This window comes from Sparus aurata, chromosome 15, assembly GCF_900880675.1.
Source record: "Sparus aurata chromosome 15, fSpaAur1.1, whole genome shotgun sequence".
NCBI lineage: Eukaryota > Metazoa > Chordata > Actinopteri > Spariformes > Sparidae > Sparus > Sparus aurata.
The window spans coordinates 8,835,174-8,862,480 of NC_044201.1; the positions used below are offsets into that span (position 1 = coordinate 8,835,174).

Genomic DNA, 27,307 nt, shown 5'->3' on the forward strand with positions numbered 1-27,307 from the left:
GGCGTGTTCCCTGTCTGCTGACGCTACAGATGTGCTAACAGAGTGGAAGGGACAACCAGCGCTCCGTTCACCGGGTCTGCTTCAGACCTTGCCCGGGCTTTCACACATGGACATACTGTAATTCTGGCACATGTACACATTTACATTGAAAATGGCTGATTAATATTAAAGTGCACTTTCACTTTAAAAATCAAAAAGAAGGAGAAGATTGTTTGAGCCCCTTTACTGACCTGACGGCATTAAACATTATATTGCCAAAACTCCTCACGGCCCCGCCGACCAGTTCTACACTTACAGTTTACATGCATGAACATTCACAATGTAAGCATCTGTCCTCTTTATGAAAAAAATGTATCAGGATTATTTAAATTCACATTATCAAGTAGGTCTTTTGTCGCACACACGTTGTATCTATGTCCGTCCACCAAATAGAGTCCACGAGTGCACGAAGACACATATAGATCCAAAACCACACTTGTGCTTCTATGGGGTCAACAAGGCCCCAAATATTCAGCATTTCTCACAAACAATAATAATTTACTGTCAAATAAATATTTCAATGTTTGCATCCATACATTGGGATATAAAGTCTCTCCAAGGCCTTTTCTGGAGTCAGTCAGTAGTTGTGCTTAAGTTGCTCATAGGACCAGAGTAGAGTAGAGTAGTAACGACAGGCACGATCACACAGATTTAGAGTATCAGTACATCCACGTTTGAGTCCGGCGCCTCACTTTTTCTCCAGCGGGTCCTTGGAGCAGTGAGGGTGTTTGTCAGGACTGCCGCCCAGCACCTTGCTGGCCGGGCTGGGACTGGAGCTGTCTCCTCCTCTCCCCACAGTGCCGGACACCTCGATGGCAGGGCCCACAGCGGGCCTGGCCACCCCGGAGGCGCCCACCCCGACTCCGGACAGGACTCCCACGCCGCTGCCGGGCCCGGTCGCCGCGCCGAGCAGGTTGGCGGACTGCAGCACGGCCTCCGAGTGCTCACGGGCCTTCATGCGCAGGGCGGCCACGCTGGCTGTGCGGTTACCCTGACAACCGTAGGGCGGCAGGAAGGACAGGCCCATGGGGTCGGAGACGCAGCAGGAGCACAAACCGTTTCCTGGGAAATAAAAAAAGAGGGTCCCATCGTCATCGTCTTCACTAACACCATCCTGATTTTGCAAGACGACTGAGAATCACATTTACCTTTCAGTGTGGCGACCTGTGAGAGGGCCTGGGCGTAGGTGGCAGAGTTGAGGAGCGTGCCTGGTATACAAGACGGGAAGAAGGGACCGCCTGGACCCACTGTCCTGTTGATACTGGAAACAACAGACAAACTGTGTCCAATCATCCAGTGAAATGTTAACAAACGGTTCTCTGATTGCTCCTTTTCTAGAAATATCTACAGCTATTCTCTAACTTTCTGCACTGCTGAGCTGGTTTTATCTGTCGCTTTTATAGTTTCAAAGTCAATTTATTTGAACGTGTTTATGAAAGACAATTGACAGAAACGATCTTCGTGGCTGTCAGAGTTTTTCGCCGTCCATTATTGACGGGAAGGATATTGCCTCTTATTTATTTCCGTCACAGTCTGCAAAATCTGGACCAGCAACCTTTCCCTGTCACAGATTCCTCCCACAGCTACGAAAAGCCTCCGTCTCCTCTCACCTCTGCTGCATCTCCAGCGGCTCTTTCTGTTTCCTGCTGTGGTCCACCGGGGACTGAGAGTTGATGCTGCGGGATGGAGGAGTGCCCTCGCTCATCTGCTCTTTGCCTCCTTCGGGGTCTGCGCTCCCTCGCTCCGTCTTCCTCCACTTCGCTCTGCGGTTCTGAAACCAAACCTGCGTGAGGGATTAAAAAAAAAAGAAAAAGAAAAAAGAGAAGACAGGAAGAGAAAACAATTAAATTAAATGACTAATTAGATCTGGATATCGCGCACACATTTGCAGTTTGCAACCATTAGTTTTATGTATTGGAAACAGCTTTATAACGAGACACATTTTCCGAATTTTCTCTTCTTTTTGAGAGATGGGTGAAAAGTTTCTCTCATTGCTTTGTTTTGTCTCCCAAAGCCAAAAAGAAGGTGTTTGAACGCATCACACCAGCTCTCTAATGTCCCACAGTCCCTGACTTATCCCCCCCCCAAAAAAAACTTCCCCATCCACCATCTGAGAACATATAGCCAAGTTCTGGTGTCTTAATCGAATGAAGGTCACTGCCTATAACAACATTTAATTGAGCAATTTTTCATTATCATATTTTAATGACTTCCCACTGACAGTTGTGCTGCCCGAGAGAGAGGCGGCCATGATGAAGTCGTTTATTTCCCTATTTAGTGATTGTTTGACAACATCAGATTCGATTAGGACTCGGTTCTAGCAGGCATTAATCATGATGTGTGAATGGAGGTTAGAGTCGGTGTGCATGTGCTCAGCATCCCCTCCCATTGTACCCGAGGTACAAATGATGTCAACAGCCAAACAAAACACATGCATTCATTCGGCATAAAGAAAGGACAACATTTTGGTGGCAGGACAACAATACAACCAATGGACTTATCTCACCCCTGCACCTTCCAGCTAGAAGTCGCGCACCCCCCCAACACACACACCCTCTCTGAATGGGCTATAATTGCTCCATTAATCTCAATTTGCGGCGTGCTCTTAATGCGGGGGAGGCCCATTGACACTTTACAAAAAGGGGGGCACCAACACTACAACAGAAAGGAAATTTATTTTCTAATAATAATGTAAGTTTAATATCCCTGCATACTGCGGTGGATTCATGTTCAGATTTAATAATAGGAATGCGGTAATCGGATTAGGAGGGGGAATAATTTGTTTACAATCCCTAATTTACAGCGCCGGATTCCATTATCAACCCCGCCATTGGGTTTAAGCGATAGTAAGATGACCCTGGGGAACAAAAGGCAAACTATTATATTTCCCACAATTAGATCTGCGCGCACAACAAAACCCAAAAGCAAATCTGGAATGCAGGAAATTACATACAGGACACATAACTTAATTACATCTGGCCAAGTTTATAACGGCGCATATGTGGAGGGCAGGAGCGGAATATAAATTGGCAAATTTAAGGTGTGTGTGTGTGTGTGTGTGTCTTTTTTTGTAGTGTGTTTTAAAGTGTGTGTGTGTGTGTGTGTGTGTGTGTGTGTGTGTGTGTGTGTGTGTGTGTGAGTGAGTGTGTGACAGAGAAAGAGGTAGTGATAGAGAGAGAGAGAGAGAGAGAGTCAGAGCTGCAGGCTTTGCCCTCTTTTTAAAAGCACATATCGTTTTCTGTGCGCGTCACGGCGGAGGGATCTGCACGGATGATGTATTCCTACCTTTGAGACGCGGACAAATTAGTGAGGAACATTATCGCTGGTTAATTATGAATGACCGATTAATCAAGCTAATCTAATATTCACCATTATGTTGATGTTATTAAAGTGCATCGCCGGAATGACAGAGTGGCTTAATTTACCCTCTCTCCCGCCTGGTCAAACGTGCCCTGGACACATGACGCTGCTGCAGCCTACCTGCACCCTGGCCTCCGTCAGGTTGATCTTCATGGCCAGCTCCTCCCGGGTGAACACGTCCGGGTAGTGAGTCTGGGCGAAGACAGCCTCCAAAGCCTCCAGCTGCAAGGACACAGCACACCAGATAGGATACACTGTCAAGAAGTTTGTTTTTGTACTGGTGGACTAATGTGTCATTTTAGGTTTGCTATATTGTTCTTTCTTTCTTTCTTTCTTTCTTTCTTGCTAGCCTTCCTGCTTTCTTTCTTTCTTTCTTTCTTGCTGTCTGTCTGTCTTTGCTCTTTGGGTCAGGGTCAAATGCAGAAAACCAGTTTCATTACATTGTATAATTGTTGTCTTCTTTCTTTCTTTCTTTCTTTCATTCATTCTTTTTTCTTTCTTTCTTTTTTTCTTTCTTTCTTTCTTTTACCCTGATTAGTTCTACAAACTGTAAAACTCATAAACTTAAACATTTAACTGGGATAACAGACTACAATAAATTGCCCCATCTGATTTAAAAAAAAGTGAAGTAAAGCCTGAAAAAGGCGTAAATATTGGCCCTACGTCAGAATGCCTGCATGCACATGGAGGGCAATATTGCGGTTAAACCCACGCATGATCTTTAAAAGGATAAATGTTTATTCAAAGAGGTTTCTTAATCTAGTAATTTCATTTTCACATGTCTTTTATTTAAGGTTGTTAAATCACTTATAAAGGCTTTTATTTTTATTCTGTTTTTTTTTGTCTGGCACAACTCTCAGAGTCCTTTATTTTGAAAACTTCCCCAATTGTTTTATTCTCTTTCTGGGTATTTAACACGTGCCTGTTTCGCACCTGAGTGAGCTTTTTTTTATTTTTTAATTATATCTCCATCTCTGTTTCCCCCCTGTAAAAATAATTACCTGTTGCAAAGTGAATGTTGTTCTGTTTCTGCGCTGTTTTCTGCGGAGAAATCCATCATCAAAATCAGCCGGGGCGTGGTTGCCAAACCCGCTTGAATTCACTGGAAAAAATAGAAGAAGAATAAAAAAGTTTATGGGAGAGAATTCAGTCAGCAAATAAAATAATGTGTGAATCTTAATTAATTCAGTAAATGTGTTACAAATATAACTTTTAAGATTCAATATCTAGAATATAAATGCGGACCAAAGAAAAAAATACATTAAAACTACACATATTGGCCACAGCAGAAATGATTAGGGAATTTATTCTCTGGCACATTTTCTGTTTCCATTAGTTGCATGAAACATTGATGTCGGGTGTCTGAGGGGAACCATGACGGACTAAGAGGCATGACACCCAACATCTGTGCCCGGGACAAAACGCCCCTTCTGCCCCGGGGCCAAACCACCAGCGCTTTTCACCAAAACAGCCGGCAGATTGACGTAGAAAAGAGGAAATCTGACTTAACCCTTTCTATCCACCTTTGAATTTGTGGGAAATAGAAAACACCCGCTGATCAAGACTGAGAAATGCTTATTGATAATCATTAAGCGCCGAAGCGACTTAACTTTTCATTTCTAAAGATTTTAAATATCTGTTTGGATTAGAATTTATTTAAATTTGTCACTGCATAAAAATAAGTTTCACTTTCATTCTCACTTAAAGAAGACCATTAAAAAAAAAAAAGAGGAAGTAAACATCTGCTCGGGCCTTTTGTCGCTCCGACGACGACGCAACACACACTTTGTGCGCGCAAGTGCGCAGCCCGCACATCGCCAAACTTTCCCTCAGCTTTAGATAACAGAGACCTTTAAAAATAATAACGTGCCGCTAAAAGTGAAAATCTTATATGCGGAAGAGGAAACTTACATGTGTTGGAGCGACAGCACTCTCCGTCCAGCTGAGGCGGACAGTGAAAGTAGAACATCCTGGCGCGTCTCCGAGCGGCGAAACTGAACCTGGAACAGAGACAAAAGTTTCAGCGCGAAGCCGCGGATCTGTGTGGGGGGAACATTTTAACACATGCAATCGTCTTAAGAAGAGGCGGAAACGGGTCCGACACTTGGAGAGATGCAAAGTTGATGCGAGAGATAGACAGAGAGGGAGCATCCTACCTGCAGTGTGAGGATGCTGATGTGACTGACTTCCCGCTGGAGAGAGGAGGAGGCTGCTGCACTTCCTCTGACTCTCTGACTCTCTGTCTGGGAGTGTCCACATCTCCCTCCCTCTCCCTCTCCTGAACACACACACACACACACACACACACACACACACACACACACACACACACACACACACACACACACACACACATCTCTCTCTGTCTCTCTCTGGGAGTGTCCAGATGTCTCTATAACTGTATAACTGTCTACAGAGTGTTAAGGCTTTCAGCTAGTGTCGCAGAATCTCACGCCTAATTGGTCCTAATCGGATTATCACGGCTTTGTCTCTCTCACCCCCAACCCCTGGTGTGTGTGTGTGTGTGTGTGTATGTGTGTGTGTCAGGGAAAGATAGAAAAAGAAAGAGATGGGGAGAGGGGAGATATACCCAGGGTGGCAAACGGCAACTCTGCTCTGGTGCCAAAAAAATTCATCACAAGTGATTGTTATTCCAGAGTCAAGCATATTCCCTAACCATAAACATGCACACATACCCGCTGCACTTTTTATTTGGTTCTTTCATATATTAAAAAAAGGAGGATGACTGCTTTTGGGTTTTAGATTGACTGTCGGGTGGGTTAATTGCTCGTCAGGGTGTGTTAGGGGGTCCACTTTACAAGGGGTTGCGCATGTAGAACACTCACAAGGCCAAATTTTTGATTTTGTTCACAGCAAGGGGTCCTGCGATTTATTTCGCTTCCTCAGATAAATGATCTGCTGCGGGACCCTTTCAATTAGTTTTAAAGCGCATCTGGGACGGCAGAGCGCAGACGCCATGCGTCTCTGAGGTGGAGGCAAAATGAGGCTTCGAGAAGCAGCTGAAATTTAGAAGAGGAGTGCGGGATTGGACTAAACCACATAAAGTGCAGAAAATCCCTTCTAATGGCGCGTAATTGGTTCTGTAATATCATTACAGGCGGATAATGGCCAGTTACAGGGCCCCGCGCTATTAAGGGTTTCCCTGGCGTGCAGCGTTTATGTTATTAAAGGGGGAATATAATGATATTTTAGTTATTAAATGCGCGTAATTAATTTATGCACCACTGAAAATAAAGTTGTTATTATGACCTCGGCGAGGTGCGTGGAGAAAATTGAAATCAAATAACGGTTGATAACTTTATCCCAATATTTGGTCTAGACAACTCTGACAAGAGTGCAGGCCTGAAGTGTGTGTCTGTGTGTGTCTGTGTGTGTGTGTGTGCGCGCGCTTCCCGTCAGCGCCTTTCCTCTCCAGCCTCTCATGGTGGCTTAAATGACTAAATGAAATTACACTCTCATCTGCGTTGGTGAGAAACAATTTCACAAGTGGACTAGAAGACGCTTTTCACATTTGGGGACCCATGTTCGGTTGATTTCTTTTTTCTGTCGGACTACATTTCAGGACCCTGGTCAGCGACACGCTCAAATAAAAACTTCATAATGGTCTTTTTTCCTGGGACAGTGAGCTTAATTATACCACATTTCTATAGATCAAATTACATCGAAACGACCACCATTAAGGATTAAAATGGAAAACTGAACATGTGTTTATGGGCTGATCATCAAGTATAATTATTTTCTGGAATGATTTCCTTCATCATATGCACGCTTCAAATAATCAAACAAACAGAAAAAAAGCAGGTAGAGATTTTTTGCATATACCATATGTAAGACAGTGCATTCAGAAGTTTTTATTTATTTGTTTTTTTAATTTTTTATAAAAACATGAAACAACTTTCCTTTTGTTCACGAATAACTGGAGGTAGATCATTGGCATATCATTTTGTAGCTCCGCCCACACACCAAACCCCAAACATATTTGCACATAGTTTCAGAAAAGTCAGCATTACATAATGTACCAAAATTGTGATTTGGCTTTATTTACAAAATGACAAACTACTCCCCATATTATAGAAGCATATTACAAAATCTGACACAAGAGAGACTGTTCTGAGACACCCTGAAAGCAATACATCTGCGAATAAGTCATTTCTCACTGTAACATACAGTTTTAACTTTCAGGCAGAACAAGTGAATTCAAGTATGACCAAACAACAATGGAACAAAACAGAGGCAGAGGCAACAACGCTCGAACAAGCACCAACGTTCCCCCTGCAGCTGAAAGAAATAAAACTAGCTGCAATGGACTTTCCTCCTAGAGTTAGTTAACTCATAATTAACAGATAATCATATGAGTCATATCAGCTAAGCCAATAGTCCATTGTAGAGACAAATGGCTTTCCTACAAAATGGTCCTTCATTTACCAACTGTAATAATGTGAATTTATTAAAATTGACAGATGTTTTTTGTTAGAAATCTCAGTTGTACAGTAAACATAACACAAAGTGGTAAACAAAAAACACATCGATATTACAGGCTCGTACAATGACATATGTATCACAGTTCAGTCTGAGCACTCAGCGGAAGTGCTCCTTCAGTTTCCAGATGCCCTCCTGTCCAGTAGTCCTGTGGAAGTCACAGATGCTCCTGAGCAGCTCTCTGAACACGGGCGCCTGCTCCTTGGTCAGCCTTGGTTTGAAATACTCCAGCACTTCGTGGGTGGAGGCCTGTCCGTCCACATGCGCCTGGAAGGCTACGAAGTTGCGCAGATCCACCAACAGCTCATCGTGCTCGGTGGGTGGAGCTGGGGAGGAGCTCCTTCCTGGAGCTCCAGAGCCAGCCTCCTCTTCCTCCTCTTCTTCTCTTTGGCTGGAGGGCATGCTGACGTAATTACGGGCTTTCATCTTGGCCAGCAGGGAGGAGGAGGAGAGTGGGGCGGAGTCTGGCTCAGTTTCGATTCCCTCCCCACTGAAATGAGCTAATGAGCCAGGCTTCTTTGAAACTGACTTCTTAATAATAGCGGCATCCTAAAGAGATAAAGAAATTAATTTACACAAAATGGCATCACAAACATAAAATAGTTTCAATAATTAGACTGCATTTCTTTCATAACAACAACGCTGTTACCTTGCATTTGCTCGAAGTAGAGACAGGCCGAACAGCAGGTGCAACCAGGAGAGAATTCTTCTTTTGTCCGAACCGTTTCCTGAGAGAGCAAACGAGGGACAGTGAGACATGTTTGTTTTAAATGAGATGATAAAGCTGTAAACAGACCCAGTGTGTACCTTGCAGGCGGAGGAGGAGGTCTATTGTAGGGCAGCCTGCACTGCTGGCGAGAAACCTTTAGGGCTTTCATGGCATCTTTGGCCACTCTGTTGGCTTCTGCCTCCACAAGAACATAGTCAGGGTTGGAGGACTCCATGATGGTGTCATGCTGCATCACGCTGTGGATACCTGAAGGAGACAGAGGAGGTAGAGATGCAAAAAAAAAGTCAACAAAGCAGCTCATTATTTTATTCAATAAACCACATCTGATATGGCTGATGGGCCTACCAGATTTTTTGAAGAGCTTGGCCAAGACGTAATCATCGGATTTCTTCTGCTCATCTCCCTCATTGGCTCCAATCTCCTCTTTATTAAAGGTCCTCTTTTTCACCAAGTGAGAGATGCGGTGGCCTTCAAACCGAGCATCCTTGGTGTGTTTGCGTTTCTTGTGTTTGTCTGAGTCGGATGACTTGCAGTGCTTCCTCTTTTCCCTGTGTTTCTGTGGGCTCGTCAGGGCAGAGTCTTTGTCTCTGTGTTGGTGAGAGCTGTTTGAGTCTTTCACTGCTGGAGTGTCTGCACCCCAGTCTCTATTATTTTGTCCTGTAGGTTGTGTATTTGCTGAAATATTTGGCTCTACACCCACGCCGTTTTCAATGGTGCTTTGACTTCCCGTCGGGATATTAAGTTTAACCTGAGAGTTTTTGCTAGACGGAGAGGTGCTTCCGTCTCTTAGTGCAGGAATGTTTGTTGAGGAGTGTCTGCTGTCCGCACCAGTTTCATTCTGGTTTGCAGAGGAGTGTTTATGTACACGGCTGCCGTGGTTTAACGTGTGTGATGGCCTTGGCCTCTCAGGTTTTTTGGGTGCTTTGACATCAGAACCTGTACCTGTATGACAGTCACAACAAAACCTGCGATGAGATTCAGATCATTTAACGACAGAACAACAAAATGTTTCTCTGATGAGAACAAAACAGACCTGCAAATATGGCACTGGTCTCTGTTCCCTGACTTCCATCGGGGTCGGACAGGGTGAAGAGCTCGTAAATGTCGTTAGACTTGAAGAAGCGTCTTTGTTTGGGGTCCTTCAGAACACGATTGGTCAGAAACTGTTTGAAGATTTGCCTGAATTGCAACAGATACAATACAGAATTAGACACTTCTGTGTAATTCAGCATTTTACCTCAGCAGGCAACCCCAATCCTCTGTCACCACAGAGTAGTTTGGCTGATGGATGAGAAAATTAGTTAACCGCTCTACTGTAGGTACCAAAATAGAATCCCTGCAGTTCTTCCAACCTGCTTTTTTAAAGCACTTTACAGAGCCGAACCAAACAGAGCAACACTTTAGAAGTCCTAGATTGGCCATTTAATAATGCAGGAAAGCTTTTCAATTACTGAGAACTGGGATAGTGCAAGTGGTAATACAGCAGTGATGTGAGCAATTAGTCATGTTATTACCAACATTCATGAACACGTGAAGTCAATGGAAAGACAAATAAAATGCCAGACAATGCGAGAGAAAGCACTAAAGACAGCGCAGGATTATCTAAATCTGTTTTTTATTGAGTTGTGTGATTGAATATGACGTGTGGAGAAGTGATTATTGTCGGAGATAAAAAAACATTAAACTGCACTCTGACCTGTGGTAGATTTTCTCCTCGATGGTGCCGGCAGTCAGCAGCCTGTAGATCGTCACTTGCTGCTTCTGACCGATCCTCCATGCCCGCTCCCTCGCCTATGAACGACGTAACATTCAAATACATCATTAGGGTTAATTACCTGAAACGCACAATCAAGGTTAGAATAGGTTTAAACTTAACAAGGTAAAAAATAGTGAGAAGCAGGAGAAGCTGGTGTCCAACTAGAAATGTCAGTCATTTTAAGATGAAATTAACACACACACATACACACATAGGTACAAGAATAAATATCCATGATAAATAAAGCACCTGGTAAATGTTTAATTTGACTTATTGAGTGTGTGTGTGTGTGTGTGTGTGTGTGTGTGTGTGTTTGTCTGTCCAACCTGTGTGTCGGTACTGGGGTTCCAGTCTGGGTCATAGATGATGACTCTGTTGGCTCCAGTCAGATTGACTCCCAGACCTCCGACTTTAGTGGTCAACAGGAAGATAAAAATGGATTTGTCCTGTAAGAAAAAAATATATATAAATGTCACGGATTCATGGAAATCAGGTTCACAATTTAACAACTGTCTTGATAATCACTGCAGGTTATAATTGAATTACTAAATAGTATTAGTAAATTATAAAACTATTATTTAGTGTAATACTTAGTAATATATAATTACTAGTATTGTAACAATAGCGTCCTGTTCTTTTAAATTAAAATTAGTGAATTAAAAAAGTTGGGATGCTTTGACTGATGATTAATTAATTTATCATTAAGAATTTGATGCCTGCAAACCCCAAAATGAGATGTGAGAGTCAGACAGCATCCCAGCCTTTTTGGATTTGGGGTTGTATATAAAGAGAATCAAAGAGCTAATCTAAACTGTGCTTTTAGTTACTTTATTCTCTGTGCAGAGGAGAAAATAATCATTTCACATCACCTTAAAAATGTGTGAATCCTGATCACACTTTGCATTAAATATTAACAAATTAATTCTACAGTACTGATATTGTTGTCTTTGCATCTAAATAGAAACAGCTTTGATCACTATTTATTAGCTATACATTTAAATTCTTTCTTCTGAAGATACACCCACATTGACAGAGACAACACGCTACATCCAATTTGAACAACAGATTGTCATCAATTAGTGTTTCCACCTCAGGGTGTGCAGGGTTCCACTGAAGCATTGTGTCCCCCAGGACGGGATTTTCATGGGAAACACTCAGAGCCATTAGGGATGACTAATCCTTACCTCGTTGTAGCGAGCAATGAGGGGCTGTCGGGAAGCTATTGCGGTAGTGCCGTCCATTTTCAGGTACGAGTAGTTATTCTCCGTCACAAACACCTCCAAGATGTGCAACATCTGGAAAGGGGGGAGACAATAAAGATGGCAGAGAGGCAGTGAGAAACGAAAGACAGGGAGAGTAACACAGAGAGAGGAAAAGAGTGGCTGAGGTTTGGATTATCTCTAAAAGGATTAGAGCAGATTAATATTACATGGACAGAGATACCGACAGGGAGGGTCTCAGGTTCCCTCTGAGGTATAATCTCATTGGTATTGACTGCAACAGCTGGGGCCTCTCTCACACACACACTTTGTCTCTCTCTCTCACTTACACACGTGCAATTTTACAAGCACAGGGGTTGTATGAACACAACAACAAATGCAGAGACGACATTTACAAGTTGGCAATTAATTGGAGAAGCGATCGGTTGGCGAATCTGACAGTCAGAGCAATGTGTTCCTCACCTGTCTAGACTGAGTGAAGAGCAGGACTCTATGGCCCTGTTTGTGCCAGAGACGCAGCAGAGACTCCACCACTATCAGCTTTCCTGAGCGTTTCCAAAAGCCAAATTGTTCCTCCTCAGTGAGCTGGTCCTCTGGGATTCCCCTCAATAGCCGGGGGCCGCCAGAGAAAAGGTCCGGGTGGTTACAAATCTTACGCAGTGCTATCAAACCTGAGAACACCTAAATGACACCAGAGGAGAAAAGGTTTGAAATAGTTATTTTATTCATGAACACAAAATTGGTTGACAGGTGACAAAACTGGTGTATAAGGTTGGTAGAGTTCGCTGTAGTTTACAGCGTTGCACCTTTAAACAAATAAACACATTTACTTTAGTCTACAGGAATGAGTTACATAATTTATTTACGGACAATAAAGGCTGTGTTTCTTGATGAAGGCCCAACGGTCACTGCATTAGTAATGGTGGTTAATGGACTGAGAGTGACCACTGAATACGTCTATGAGAGCAAATGTGTGTGTGTGTGTGTTTGTGTGTTTATGCACAATCTGCTGTGGTCACTCGTGGCTCTCCAACCACGTCCATTTGGTCAGTGTTGATATATGGTCCAGTCTTTCTCTCCAGGGTCTGACTAATGTGAGAAGACCAACTGCACAGCATCCTTACAGAAAGCATCTTAAAGAATGCTTGAGTCAAGCTATTAGGGGTTTAACAACATTTACATGGCAAAAAAAATAAAAAACTTCAAGGTGTTGTTCCTTAAGTGTACAGGAGTGTATAAACATACACACAAGTGCCTGTGAGTGAGCAAAGTGAACTGATATTCATCAGTTAAGAGGTTAAATAATGAATAAGGAAAGTCTTGTTCCTGGAAGTCTTCTTCTCCACCGAGAGTTTTGCCCTCCATGTCCTTATGATGAGAGTGCCAACACAATGAAAGAAGCATAAAACAAATGCAGTGATACCGCTTAAAATATGTAAGCGAGGCTTACCTGCATGTCCCCGTTTAGTATCTGGTAGACCTCTTTGGAATCTAAGAAGCCCTGATACACCTGCCGCTGTTCCTGTGTTAATCTGCAAAACAAAACCTAAAAACGCACGCACACGCACACATATACATACACACACATACACAGGGCAGTGTAAGAGTGTGTAATGAGCAGTGAACATCCACTTTAAAGCCCCTCGATGAAGTGCAGCGTGCGAGAAGAGAAATTAGAGGGAAGCAACGTGTTTTTTGGAGCCACTTCTGTCCCGAGGGACTGACTTAATGAGCTGAAGTGGACTGAGGAGTCAACCGGCGTCAGCCGCGAGGACAGACCAGGGACTGGCCATCTTAATGAATACCTGCTCCTTTTACTTTACCAAGACTTTATTAGCTGGCTTCACCTGACAAGGGCCATGCACATTCATCAAATACTCCTTAGACGTGGCACAAACAGTCACATCCAATCAGATAAACACCTCCCCGGTTAAGAGATCAAGGCGTGAGAGGCTATTCGATACTTCAACAGGAGAGGGTCAAATGTCTTGAGAGTATGATGAATACCTGTTCGTTTTTGTCAGGTAAGGAGAGGTTGTCCTTGACGTCTGCCTTCATTCTTCTGAGCAGGTAAGGATTTATGGTGTCCCTTAGCACACTGGCGCACTTAAATGCCGTCTGCACCTGAAAAACAAGAATTAAACCTTCCAGCACAAACAAAAGCAACATTCAGTTCACCGTGCCAACACTCACACCCGTCAGTGTTTCCTAAGGCATGGTCGTCGTTTAGCCCCTCTCCCGCCTTCTCTCATCACCTCCCTCATGTTGCTGTCCCTCTCAGCAGTACGAGCCATTAAACATTGATCATAGTGCTGTTGGTCTCGAGAGACAGAGCCCTCCTCTTTCATCTACCACTACATCTACTACTGGCCAGCTCCACTGGAAACAGAGCAGAGAGCTTGAGAATCACTTGGTCCCACTCCACACTAGGAACCCCACTGCAAATGTGCTGCTTCAACTCATCCAGAGTCGGTGCTAAAGGGCAGTTAACCTTTAAAACATTAACTCAGTAGGGGTCCACTGAGGGATCAAAGACACTCTGCAAAGCTGGAGGGGACAATAACATGATGGGATTTAGGGTTCAATGGAGGTGAGAGTGGAAAAGAAGAAGAGGAGGGAGGCAGATGATCCCGTGATCTATGCTCAAGCTACTGAGTGGATTCACACGGGGGTGCCCTACGCGCATGCATTTTTACAAACATCTGGCTGTATGTAAAAATGAACATCAGCTGAGGACCTGCTCAGCTGCTCTGAGAATTTCGAGAAGAGGATAAGGCAGCAGAGCTTAGCCCTCTCTGACCATTTAATAACATTAATAATTAGTAAAGGTTTTTATTATCGACAGCGGAAGAAGCATCAATAGCAAGCTTAAATAATTAAATCCATACAGTCAGTGGGTTATTAACGACTGAACACTAATGACAAAGGGCTACAATTTAGCTCACTGGCTCTCCACTTTAGCCTCTCCCTCTCTCTCGCACACACTAGGGATGTACTGAAGTTCCTTTGCATGGACCTACATTATCCTGTACTGCACTTAAGGGCTCCATCGCTCCACTATCTCTCTTTCTGACTTGCTTCCATCTAGCTCTCGAAAATTGTCCGTACATGCATGAGTGTGACTGATATTGTCAAATGACACTTAAGCCCTTCATCAGTCTCTCCCTATGCTATGGTTTCAGGCTGGGCAATATATCCATATTATATCTTTATCGTGAAATGAGACTGTACATCATATTAAATTCATTATATATGATATGGCTTAAGTGTTGCCTTTTCCTGGTTTTAAAAGCTGCATTGGGTTTAATAAATGTAATTTTTTGAATTTACCAGACTTTATTACCTATTCTGACATCATTATTTCCGAATTACCAATGATTATTTATCAGAAATCTAATCCTTCTTGCTTATTTTATGTGCCAATAGTCATCCCTACAATATTGTTGCAATATATATAAATAATAATATATAATATATATATTATGATATAATATTTTATTGGCAAGTCTCAGCATTTATGAAGTGATTTTACGAAGATTTCAGAATATTTATCCATCTAAATAGATCTATCTATCTATCTATCAATCTATCTATCAATCTATCTATAAAATATGATCGTGATAAAGCCTAAAAACATTGCAATATTATTTTAAGGCCATATCATCCAGCCCTACTACTGTTTTACAGTTACTTTGTTTTGTACTTATTCTATTTTCAAAGTAATTTAACTCCTAATTATATGAAAACATTAAAAATCTAATCTTATAAAGGTTTTTAAAGTCCAAACTGGATAATTTATTGAACCCTTTAAAGTTAAGGGAGCAGAATTATAATAAATTCTAATTGTGCAATTTGGTTTGTGTACGTGTGTTTCAGTACCTGTACAGGTGAGGCATTGCTGTATCCTCCCATGGTGATCGGCACAGAGAACTGCTCCATGAAGACAGGTAATGTTCCCAGCTTGCCAGGGAAGACAAAGTCAAACAGGGACCACAGCTCCTTCAAATTGTTCTGCATGGGAGAGCCTGACAGGATGAACCTGTGGGGGGTGCGAAACTAGAGAGAGGAAGGAGAAAATTAATGTTATGTATTCCTAAAGATCGATGTGAAGCTCTAAGACTCTTAATGTTGCTGTTCAAAAATGAATGGAGGCATATAGCTTCTTAAAAGGTTGAAAGATAAACTCTGATGATGTTTAGGAAAGTGGAGAGGGATAATCTAGATAACAGACACAAATTAAAAAGGCATGTATTACTTTTTCAATCCTACAATGTTTAATTGTATTCAAGAAGACCTCTGTATAGCCACTTTAAATGAGTGTGTTCATGATGTGTCTGCAACAATACCTGTTTGCAGGCAGTGGTAACTCCAGCGTTTGGATTCCTGATCTTATGGCCTTCATCCAGTATAATGTAGTGCCAATCCCAGCGCTGCAAGGTGTCCTGCATGTTTCTCACAGCTGAATATGAGGTTATCAGAATACCGTGACATGATGCTATCTCTGGAATAAGCTTTTCCTGCAACAGAGAGACAAAAAGGTTTTCATAAGTGCAATTCCTAACCATCTCTGGTCACTTGAGTGTCGAAGTAGGGCATCTCCTTTAATGTGGATTGAGGAGAGAGGGGAGAAGGTTAGGAGATAATGCTGCATAAACAGACCTCTAGTGCCCCCCAGAGGAAAAAAGACCCTGTAGAAAACTTTCTAACTGAATTATGAATATGAAAAACCAACACACATTAACAAGTAATTACCTTGTTGCTGGTGAAAGAGCCAGTTTCGTGTAGAACGGCCACCCTGAAAGGCGGCCACCAGGTGTGAAACTCCTTTACCCACTGGTGCATGACTGTAGCTGGGCACACGATGATGGTCGGACCCAGGCCGACATACCTACAACCACACACACGGTGCAGCGGTGTTTAATCTCAAAACCACAATTGAGATGGGCAACACGGGAAATCAAGGTTCATTTAACTCTGGATAACCTCAGCAAATTTCATAGGCAAATTTTAGTCATCATTTCTTTACCAAATTACAGAAAACTAGGGCTTTTCCCAATGAGTGGGAAATGAAAATGTGCTTTTATTAGTTAAGAATGTGTAATGCATTCAGGAATAAAAGAAATAGAGGAGGCTGAGCGTCCAGGTATGATAACGCAGCACGATGATCTTATTATAAAGATCTACTCACTATCTGCACCTTACAAATGAATGAAAAGAAGTGTTTGGGACACATGCTCAGCTCCTCTCTGAAGATTTACAAGTGCTTCGTCAAACACACGCACACAGACACACACGCACAAAGATACACTAATGGGCTGGTATGAACCTCTGCCTGTTGGAAGCTATTGATACTTGGCCATAATTGAGTTTGCAAGCAATCAATTTGTGGGCGTCTATAGTAGACAGAGTATTGACCATCAGGGAAGCTCCACCCTCTAAATGCACGAGTGAAGTTCGTGCAGTAAAACAGATTATCACCATGTTTTCCAGGGTTGGTTTGTTGTCCCACACCGCTCCACACCCACTTCACGAGTCCAAAATTCATTTTAAGTGATCACGAAGAGACTCCACTCTCACACACTCTCTCTCCAAACACACCCACACACACACACACACACACACACACACACTGAGTGTCAGTGTTTTCTCTGATGTCTGCAGTAAGAAAGTGAAGAGTCTGATAATTGAAACATGTTTAATAATTCAGATGAACACTCTCAAGCAGAAATCCCCCTAATCAAATATTCATACCATACAGACACACAGTCTCTGGCCACAGTTTGCTTGTGTGTGTGTGTGTGTGTGTGTGTGTGTGTGTGTACCTGTAGTTGGACCCTCTGGTCCTCAATTTGCTGTAGCTCAGCCCGGCCAGAAAGCCGATGACCTGAATGGTTTTACCCAAACCCATCTCGTCTCCCAGGATGCCACCTGCCTGCTGACAGTGGAGTTCCCACATCCACCGCACACCTGTCTGCTGGTACCTGATAATGTGGTTCACATGTATGCAAAAAATTAAAACACCTGTGTTCAGCAGCAACTATGTATGTTCAAGTGCAAAGAATTGACAGGATAGCCTGGTAATTTTTACCAGTATGGTGTTTTTAGAAAGACAAGGCCGGGCAAATGGCATACAAGAAGTTCTGAACAGATACAACAGCAATTAGATATGGGCGTGTCAAACCTCCATTTATGAACACAGCTTGACTGCCTAAGTGATGCCACAGTTGCTCTTAAAACTGACATAACGCATAACAGTGACCTACAGTTAAGTTAAATTAAGTTTATGGAGTCTTCATTAAATAATCTTTGGTTAATTATCGTCATTCCAGGACAAAGGTTGTTAGGAGACAAAGTATTCAATGTACAAATATCTTTCAATACTCTAATTGTTTTATGGCTACTAATCAAATGTTATTGCTGTCGTAGTTGGGGGTTAAGAACATTTGCAACAGTGGAGATGCTGAAATAAATCTCAACTGGACTTACTTGAAAAGTTTTTTCCAGAGGAAGCCAGGCATTTTGAAGCCTTCGTCAAATTCTTCATCACTGTCGTCTGTAAGCTCCTCACCCATTTCTCTCTTCTCCTCCCTTTCTCGGAGACGTTGCCGCTTCCATCTCCTACAAAGAGAATGAGTAAAACACCAATGAGGTTCGAGTACATCTAATGGGCAAAAGCAGTTCTCTGTTTTACTGTGAAGATCTCAATTTTACTTAATGGTCAACTTACTGAGTTAGAAATCAAAGAACAGACTCTGCTTCATCTTTAAACTTTTAACACTGTTAGTTCAACCTCTGAGTGTTTGATATTCTGTTACACATGCTAAATTCAAGATCAAACACGGACGAGATGTTTAAATCAATTCCTTTTCATTTTGGATTTCTCTGCCTCTGTAGTGGCATGTGACAGACTAGTGACGTGTCCGGGCTGTACCCTGCCACCTAATGCATGCTGGGATAGTTTCAGCTACATTCAACACTAAACAGAATGAGCAGGTGCAGATAACGGATGGATGGACGGATGATCCATTTGCACCTCTTGCACTCAGTGGTTTTTTTAAAGACTTGCCTACACAGGTGTATGGAAAGCAAATGTTTTGGGTTGTGGGTATTTCCCTTGAGCGGTAGAACATCTACAGTAAAAAGGGAAATGTAAAGGAAAGGAGTTTTAATGGTGCAGGAGAGAGGGCAGTTAGAGGCACAGTCGTCGCGCAGCAAATGAAGATTGATACAGACAATTAGTAGTGCGAGTTCCCCAGAAAGGTGTGAGGTGGAGAGGATAAGAATCCATCTTCATTTGGGCCTGGTCCTGTCACCCTGCCACAAAACTGGTCCTTTAGCTGGGCCTGGGAGACCGCACTCTCTAATTAAGTCAAGACTAAGCATTGGTTCAGTTAATTACACTTTTCTGCCCCCACCCCACCCCCACCCAACTACAAATACCACCCGCTCTAATAATATCATTCCTCATATAAGCTAGCCCCACCATCCATGCCGTGTCTATGCTGTTGAATTGACATTCAATCACTGCAGTGTAGAAAAAGGACACATGCCAACACAATTTATTTGGCAGCTATAAATATGAAATCTCATTAGGGCTGCTCTTCCATTAATTTGAGCATTAGAGTGAGTGAGTGTATAAAACCATGTGCAGGAGGATAATTAGGCCAGTGTGAGAGCAGAGAGAGAAGAAGAGCAGGGAGTGAATTTGCTTAGTCAAGAAACAGCTGCCAATCTCATCTGGGATTAACTCTCCTTCTGCACTATGGAGCCAGCAGAAACCGACTGCTTTTCTCCTTAACTAAAGGGAATAACAATGGCACATTTGCACCGCTGCCATCGCAAATGTGATGCAAAGTTAAAAGCTCAATCTGGTGTTTGTTGAGCATGTCATTTGCAGACGCTGATGTGAAGACTTGCTGATGAAAACTTTCTTTTCACACCGTCGCATCCAACCTTAACCACCACAAACTGCAGGCCAAAATAATCAATAATCTAAAAAAAGTTTAAAGCAGCAAGTAGACAATCATACCGTATCCGCTGTCTGTAGTACTCCACATCTCCATCATCTTTGCATTTTTTGTCTTTGACCTTCTCTTCCTCCTCATCTTCTGAACTCTCCGGGCAGTATTCCTCCTCGCTCTCCTCTTTTCTCTTTACTTTCTTCCTCCCCTTCCCTTCAATTTTTCTCTTGTATGGTTTCAACTCGTACTCCTCTTCATCGTCCTCCCCAAAGCCCTCCTCCATGGCTTCTCTTTCCTCTTGGTCAAGATCTATGCCTTCATCACTGGGCAAGTATTCTGATGCCTCGCTGTCGGTCTCCTCTCCCTCAGCATGATGCCTCCTCTTGGGCTTAGGGAGCTGTGGCTCAGCCTTAGGCCGAGCCTTTGGATGGGCCTTAAGAGCAGTTATCTGGAGCTTTCGAATGCACTTCTTCATTTTTTTATCTTTAGAAGAGGATTTAGGTCTATTTGCTTTCTGCCTGGCACCCCCATCAGGGCTGAGTCCGGAGCCTGTCTTCTTCTTCAGAAGAGGGCCTCTCTTCCTCTCGGTAGCCAGCTTAGCCTGGTCGTTCAAGTACTGGTCAAAAGCTGAGTTCTCCGCAAGCATCACTTTTCGAGGCTCCTTCTTTACTTCCTTCTGTTGGATTCGTGTTCCAAAAGGAGTCATTTGACCTGTCCGGATGAGCTCCTCCCATTCCGTCTCCTGAGAGGGCATGAGCATGCTGCCCAGGGTGGACGGCCCAGCTTCTGGACAACATACAAGCACAGGGCAGGGTCAGATATAGAACAGAAGACCATCGGTTCTGAACTGGTACAATGTGGAGTTTTTTTAACCACTACTAGCATTATGGGGTAATGTTTTGGTATGGAGGTCCTCTGCACAATGGGATGTAGATGCATGAGTGCAAGCAGGTTTCTGCTTATGTTTTATGAGGAGAGGAATATACTGAACACTGTCAGGCCTACACGATGCTGTTCATAGATTTTGTTTAGAAACAACAAATGATAACATCAGAATTGTTTAGAAAACACTCAACATGGTGCAGCCACAATATATTTGCATATGTTTGCTCACACTGACAGGAAACAACTGCTGTTCTGCACCAAATCACACACACCTGCAACACTGCCCTTTTAGGCTGCAACTTTTAAATACGTAGCCTTTACAGCCACAACCCTCACTGATGGCGAGGTGGTTTTTATGTAGTCCATGTTCAGTTCTGCTAAAACTAAAACAATATGTCCGTTTGAGAAAACATTTATAAATGTCTACTGACAGCTGTTTTGGTAGGTTTGATGTTTCACAGTTCTGTGGGATTTTCACAACAGATGTACCAAACACATCCAATAATCAAAATCAGGCATACGTTATTGATCCCTGTGGGCGAAATTGCGTGACAATAAATGAATAGGAACAAACCGATTTCAAAAGCTGTTGAAAAGTAGTACACAGTGTTGAGTATCAACAAATATACTGGAGTAAAAAATGTTTCAATACTAAATATAACACAGCTGTCACAAGGAAAAAAAATCAGGGGAGAGTTCAATGTGAAAATGTGTTGCATAAATTTCTGGCATTTAGCTGACTAGAGTCGACGTCCGTAATCAGAAGACGCAACACACATTAACATCGTGATATCCCAAACAACCATCGCTGCACCACCACATGTATGTATTTGTATTTACAACCTTCTCTGACAATTTATCAATGAAGGAATGCCACAGAATCACCTTCTTGGCTACAATAACTGCAACTGGTATTAATGTTTTGCATTGTTTCTATGTGTGCTTTGTTTTGCTACACATTGGCCAGCGCTGAATATGACCCTGGTTTCACACATGAATCACAAGTTAACAATAAAGACATCTCACCTTCCTCTCCATCATCCTCTGCTAAGAGCTCAGCCTCCACTCGCTGGGTGTCCTCTCCCCCCAGAATGGCCTGCAGTCGCTTTTGTTTGGCTCTGACTTTCTTCAGCTGTTTCTCCTGAATTAAAATGTGTTTTCATCATCATCACAGTCCCTAATATTATGGTTAAAAAACATTACACAGGGTTCAAGGCAATTTTTTGGTCGTTACGCAACACATGTGTTGCATTACGAAATTAAAGAAATGATTATGTTTATCATATAATTTGGAATAAATGGTTTCACATGATGAATATTGTACCTTATTTTCTTTCTGCCGTTTGACAGATTCAATCTTCCGACTGATATCTTTGCTGGAGGCGGCATATGGAGTCAGCTGCTCGATAATCTTGTTGATATGTTTCAGAGATGTTGTGACAGATCTGAAGCACACATCATTAAAAAAAACTTTTCTATCTCAATGTTATTGTAACATTTCATCAAACAGATATATAAAGCAATTGTAAAATACAATAGCATTCATAGTACAAATGAATGATGACTTAGATTTAAGGTTCACAGGATCCCTTAAACACAACACAGAGGAAAATGCAGACTATCTAAGGCCTTTCTTTCATTAGAGTTACTGTCCTGTAGATAGATAGATAGATAGATAGATAGATAGATAGATAGATAGATAACGTTATTAATCCCCTAGGGGAAATTCGGTCATCATAGCATCAGGTACATTCAGTACAAATACAATAAAAAATCAGGACAAATATAGAGGCTTTACCTGACATCATCGAGCACAGACTGGTATTCCTTCTCAGCGTCTGCTTTAGCAGCTGCCTGACCGGCCTCGTGGATTGCCTCGTCCACTTGCTGCAGGACACCTTGCTCGAGGACATCCTGGTCATACACAGCCACACCAAGACCCTGAAGTTCATCAGCTCCAGAACTGGCAGCTGAGGCTTGGATGCGCTGCCGGTTGATCTGCAGCAAGGCTCCAGACCTCTTACCACCTGTACCACACCACAGATGACAATATATGTAAGTATGACATATCCAGGAGTGACTCTTTATTATGTCCGCTTCTCTCTCTAAGTATAAAGAGGTGCATAGCTCACCAGTGCTACCCTCCTCAGGTCCAGTGTTGGCAGGATAAGCTGCTGCTGCCTCGGAGCCCTGGCTGTTTTCAGGGAAGGAGCTGACAGCTGAGCCTCCTGTAGCCCCATCGTCCTCTGTCCCTCCAGGGGTAAGGGCACTACTGGTAGGGCTGGAGAGAGAGGAGGGCACCTGGTCCTCTGAACCGTCTACAGGCATGGTGATGCAGCTGCAAACAGGACCAGTCAGTGTGTTATCCCTATGTAAAGAGATGCTGTAGTCCCCATGTTTCTTCTAAGCCCTGGCAGCACTTAAACAACACATTGCCACTGTCGGCTAACTTAATCACGCTTCATAAAAAGGAAATGCTACTTGTGAGTTTAATCAGCGTTAGCTTGCAGCTTATTCAACATACATCGTGCTAATTAACGTGTGAAAGAGTGAGCGTAGCAAAGGGAAAATGATATGGATCAATACCTGTCTCTAACCAAAGAATAAACTATATAAGCGGTTATTTAGAGCGTAATAACATCCTTATAAAGCTGAAAAGAGACATTGTCAAGACAAGTCTCTCTCAGCTGTCCATTGTTTACGTGGCTAGGCTCGCCTGCTAAGCTAACAGCCGAAAATCATCAGCTGTCTCCGAGACCGGCTTGAATTAAACTACCAGAATACACAGTTTAATACGGCAGGCAGTTAACGTAACTACGTTGTTATTATTGTCTGAATGAGGCGGTGCACGTTCCACCGAGTGTTGAAGCAACAATGACAGAAATTACTTACAAACCGTGGAGTTACACAACATCACTGGCTTGGTTTATGTCATGTTGCTGCTCCAGCTTCCTGGTTTCCGGTGCCAGTGGAGCCCTAACCCTCTCCGTGTAATGATTAACCTGTGAGACAGCGCCCCCTGCTGGTTCACACACGCAGCGCCTCTTTACCTCTAGAGGGCGCCATGAAACCACTTATGTTCCTGACAATTAACCATAGAAGATGACGTTCAACCACCCCCAATCCTATAACAGCCGGACCACATTTTGGCATGTAACGCATCGTATTTGTGTTTTGCATAACCAGCCTGGGAACTAGTCAGATGTATGAAGAGGGACCAAGAAAGTTTGGGAGTTTTTGTGTTGCAATCAGGGTGCAGTCCAGCCAAACCTTGCATAATGGCACCGTCCAGTCAACCTCTCAGACTCTCAGAACGTCTAGTCCTCTGCAAGCTATTGGTTCCTTTTTTTAAAGGTTAAGTTTACCAGAAAAATTAAAATCAGCTGTTAACAACTCTCAAGCTGGTAGAAAGTTGGGGGAAGTTTTGTCGTCCACAAATCATTTTCTGAACCTTCACAGCAAAACAGTGTTGCAGCATTCTCCTAAAAAACTTAATAGATTATAGAAAAGAATAGGGTTAGGGTTCAAAACATAAAGAAAACAACTGAAAAGAAACATTAAATGACTCAATCGAAGTCACCAGAAGCCCTGAGATCCCAAATTGATTAGAAAAGCTGTTATTTACATTGTGTTTAAAGCAGAAATCGGTAACTGCTAAGCTAAAAGTGTAAGCATGCACCCCACCCGAAGTGGGTGCATAAGGCTTATATAATATCTTTTCAAATAAATTTTTCAAAGGGCTTCTGGAGACTTTGACTATGCAGGACAAGCTCCATGAAGACATTTTATCTATATTTACACAGTCCCCATCTAGCCCACTCCAGAAATGTTTTTTGGACTACAAAACTTGACTTTCCATCAGCATGATGGTGAGTAGATAACAACACATTTTTCATTTTTGGGCAAACTTATCCTTTAATATAGTTTTTTCCAAAGGTTTAGAATGCCTGCACTTCATGGATGTCAGAAATGTGAGCAGTGCCAAGTTCTTGCATCTCAGAGGAAGTTTATTTCCAGTGTCTTGGAACAATAAATGGAGGATTTAATTAAATAACCTCTCCGCGTTGCACCACAGTGCCTGAGCAAAGGCCAGCAAGCCTTCCAAACAGTGTTATTTGTGTAAGCAGAAATATCTATATAGGGATGGATATTGCTGTCGCCCTTGGCTCAAAAAGTGTAAAAAAAGATGGAGACACTGATCTATTTTATTTGCTTGACTAGCAAATATGGGTCACCTTCAGTGAAACCTCTCAGAGACACTGGAGGGGATTTGAATTTAAAAACATACTGAACCAAAAGGAAAGTGTGTCACAGTAAGAAGTAGGACTTTGCTTGTAGTTTAATTAGTAGAAGTCGTGCAGGGTGCAGAGCTTGATCAGGTAGCCAAAAGACACAGTTTTATTTGTTGGTTTTCGTCTGGATGGTTGATATAAAGGCCCACAGATAGGAGTCGGAGCAAGTTAAATAAACTTTCAGGCTGCTGATGAATCACCTATGGTGGGAAATAAATGATACATTCACACGATGTTGTGACTGTAAGGCTGAGCTGCAGAGAAGAATGTAAACCCTGTCTGTCTTTGACCTCCATCTTTTGTTTGTTTAAGCAATACTTGACAACTTTTATCGCAGAGGAGGAGGAGGAGATAGTATGGATGTAAACGGCCGTGTTTTCTGCACATCATAATTTAGGGAAAGTTATTGACCACGCCGAGCTCGCAGGATTTAGTGGGTGGCGAAGCTGTCCATCTTGACTTTATGTGTAGGCATGACTCCGCGAGCGATCATGAGCGTATGTTCCGAACTCCGCTTCTTTGCATGCGAGGGCTAAGAAGATTTATAGGGTGTAGGAGGGTAGAGTGCAAATCCCAGAGGGTGCGGTGGTGTGGTGTTAACACTGCTGCTCTGTGCTGCTTTGCATTCTGACAGTAGCATAACAAGTGGAGGGAGATTTAAAAAGAAAACATTACACGTGCAAAGCATGGTGGTGCTTGCTTTGGGTAGACTTACTGCAGAGTTATGGCTCCACCGCGTGAGTGTTTATGTGCATAAAGGAGTAAGTGAGGTAATATTAGACACTTTAGCACACGTCCACAGGTGGTGCGTGGCGCATGAAGTCGTGTTTCTTCCGTTATCTCCTGCATACTGTCCTCCTCGCCATGATAAAGTGTGTTTTAGTCAGAATGGCCTTCATCAGCTGCTCGGAACGTGATGAATGTCTGGAGGGTGAAATCATTTACAAAGAATTTTGTGAGAGAGGAGTTATTGTCCTCACTTTTACAGGCTGCGACAGGATTGTCTTTTGCCTGAGATGAACCAGCTGCATATTTGGTCCCACTCAAAGAATGACTCGTCTTCTTGCTGCATTTCACTGTGGTAAACAGTTATGGGAGGGTCTCGTCTGATGTGGATCGGCTCTGCTCTGACCTTTTTAACTGCATTGTTTAATTTAATTTGTTCCTTCGTGCTGATACTTTTACATTTTCAACATCCTATAAACACTTTTGTTCGCCGAATTCCTCTTGTGTTTTGTGGTGCGCGCCCCAGTAAAAAAAATGAAATGTGAGGATTTTTTGTGGTCAAATTTTCCCTCAAAATTTGCATGCGCAGTGTAATTCTTGTCAGAGTAGCTGTACTGGATTTCATGTTTTTCTGGCTCTACACTCCAAACAAAAAAATCCGCCGCTAAAGGGCATTATTTTTCCCCCACGATCTGTTTCTCAAGTGAATTCAAGAGCGCTGTTACTGCGCCTGGGTTTGCTTCTCAGAGAAGGCATTTACACATGCAAATGATATTATTTGATGTTATTCGATTGGTTATGTGCATACATTTGTAGAAAAAAGGGCTGAGGCAATTAATATATTAGTCGATCAACAGAAACTATATTAAACTAGAATGGCACTCAGTACATACCTCTGCCAAGGCCCAACATTCTCTTTTAATTCCATCAAGCTTAATCTAAAATCTAACTTGTTGGCCCCGTTTGCTCTAAATTTCAAGCCACCCAGATCAGTTTAACCACAATGTATGCTCACCACATCTAGAATCCATGTCAAATTTTCTTACGCATGGATACCAGCCCCCTTAATACGCCCAATCCACGCATTATTCCGGGAGAGAAGTCTTCCTGGATCTGCACCAAAAGTTAATGCGATGATCCAATCCGGGCAGAGAACCAACCTAGCTGATCAAATATGATAATTTGCTGTTTTTTTCCTCTTTTATATCAGTGTAAATTGAATCTCTTTTGGTTTTCAACTTTTAGTCGGACAATACAAGCAACTTGAAGATGCCATCTGGCATGTTTTTCCACTATGTTTTCATAATTCATAGACACCAAATAGAAAAAAAGGCAGATTCAATTATAATACAAAAGATTATTTGTTCAATTGAATGCAAAACTACGTATAGCTGTACCAATGGAAACATATGCATGTATTTAAGGTGTAGAAAGAGATACTGCATATCTTGCCTCTATGCTGTCACATAAAATACACACACACACACACATGCACACACACACACACACACACACACTGATAAATCACTGCATTTCCACAGGTGATGGAACACTATTGTGCAGTCAAGTGGAACACTTGGTTCCTATTTCTTGATGAGTGAATGCTTTAGGGTCTAACTGAGAAGAGACGAGAACCATGATGTTTTCTTAAGCCGGAGACTGGTTAATAAATCAACATGAGTAAAGCATCATCACGTCTATATTCATGTATATCTGAGCCATATTCCACTTTACATGTGTGTGGCCATACTGTCAGCGCTAATGCCTCCCATGTGTTCCCCTGTCCCAGTTAGTATATGTCTGTTTGTGTGTCTGATAGTAATTACAGGGGTGGGCTG

The 27,307-nt window shown here is 42.6% G+C and overlaps 2 protein-coding genes across 2 annotated transcripts; both read right to left on the reverse strand.

The window, feature by feature from the left end:
- Nucleotides 1-208: 208 nt before the first annotated feature.
- Nucleotides 209-5,681, reverse strand: drgx (dorsal root ganglia homeobox). Its single transcript, XM_030441479.1, has 7 exons — nt 5,556-5,681; nt 5,311-5,399; nt 4,401-4,501; nt 3,520-3,621; nt 1,650-1,822; nt 1,188-1,300; nt 209-1,101 (listed from the first exon to the last, which is right to left on the reverse strand). Exons 2-7 carry the CDS (start codon nt 5,366-5,368, stop codon nt 728-730), a joined length of 921 nt encoding a protein of 306 aa, XP_030297339.1. The 5' UTR covers nt 5,369-5,399; nt 5,556-5,681; the 3' UTR covers nt 209-727.
- A 1,567-nt stretch (nt 5,682-7,248) lies between these two features.
- On the reverse strand, nt 7,249-23,457 carry ercc6 (excision repair cross-complementation group 6). The gene is made up of 22 exons (XM_030441376.1): nt 23,344-23,457; nt 22,584-22,789; nt 22,250-22,478; nt 21,776-21,896; nt 21,478-21,592; nt 19,635-20,352; nt 18,092-18,223; nt 17,428-17,586; nt 16,358-16,493; nt 15,952-16,122; nt 15,485-15,661; nt 13,613-13,729; nt 13,056-13,151; nt 12,068-12,286; nt 11,570-11,680; nt 10,712-10,831; nt 10,326-10,420; nt 9,663-9,808; nt 8,975-9,571; nt 8,707-8,875; nt 8,549-8,627; nt 7,249-8,448 (listed from the first exon to the last, which is right to left on the reverse strand). The coding sequence occupies exons 2-22, from the start codon at nt 22,777-22,779 to the stop codon at nt 7,999-8,001; spliced, it is 4,353 nt and encodes a 1,450-aa protein (XP_030297236.1). The 5' UTR covers nt 22,780-22,789; nt 23,344-23,457; the 3' UTR covers nt 7,249-7,998.
- Between the last annotated feature and the right edge of the window lie 3,850 nt (nt 23,458-27,307).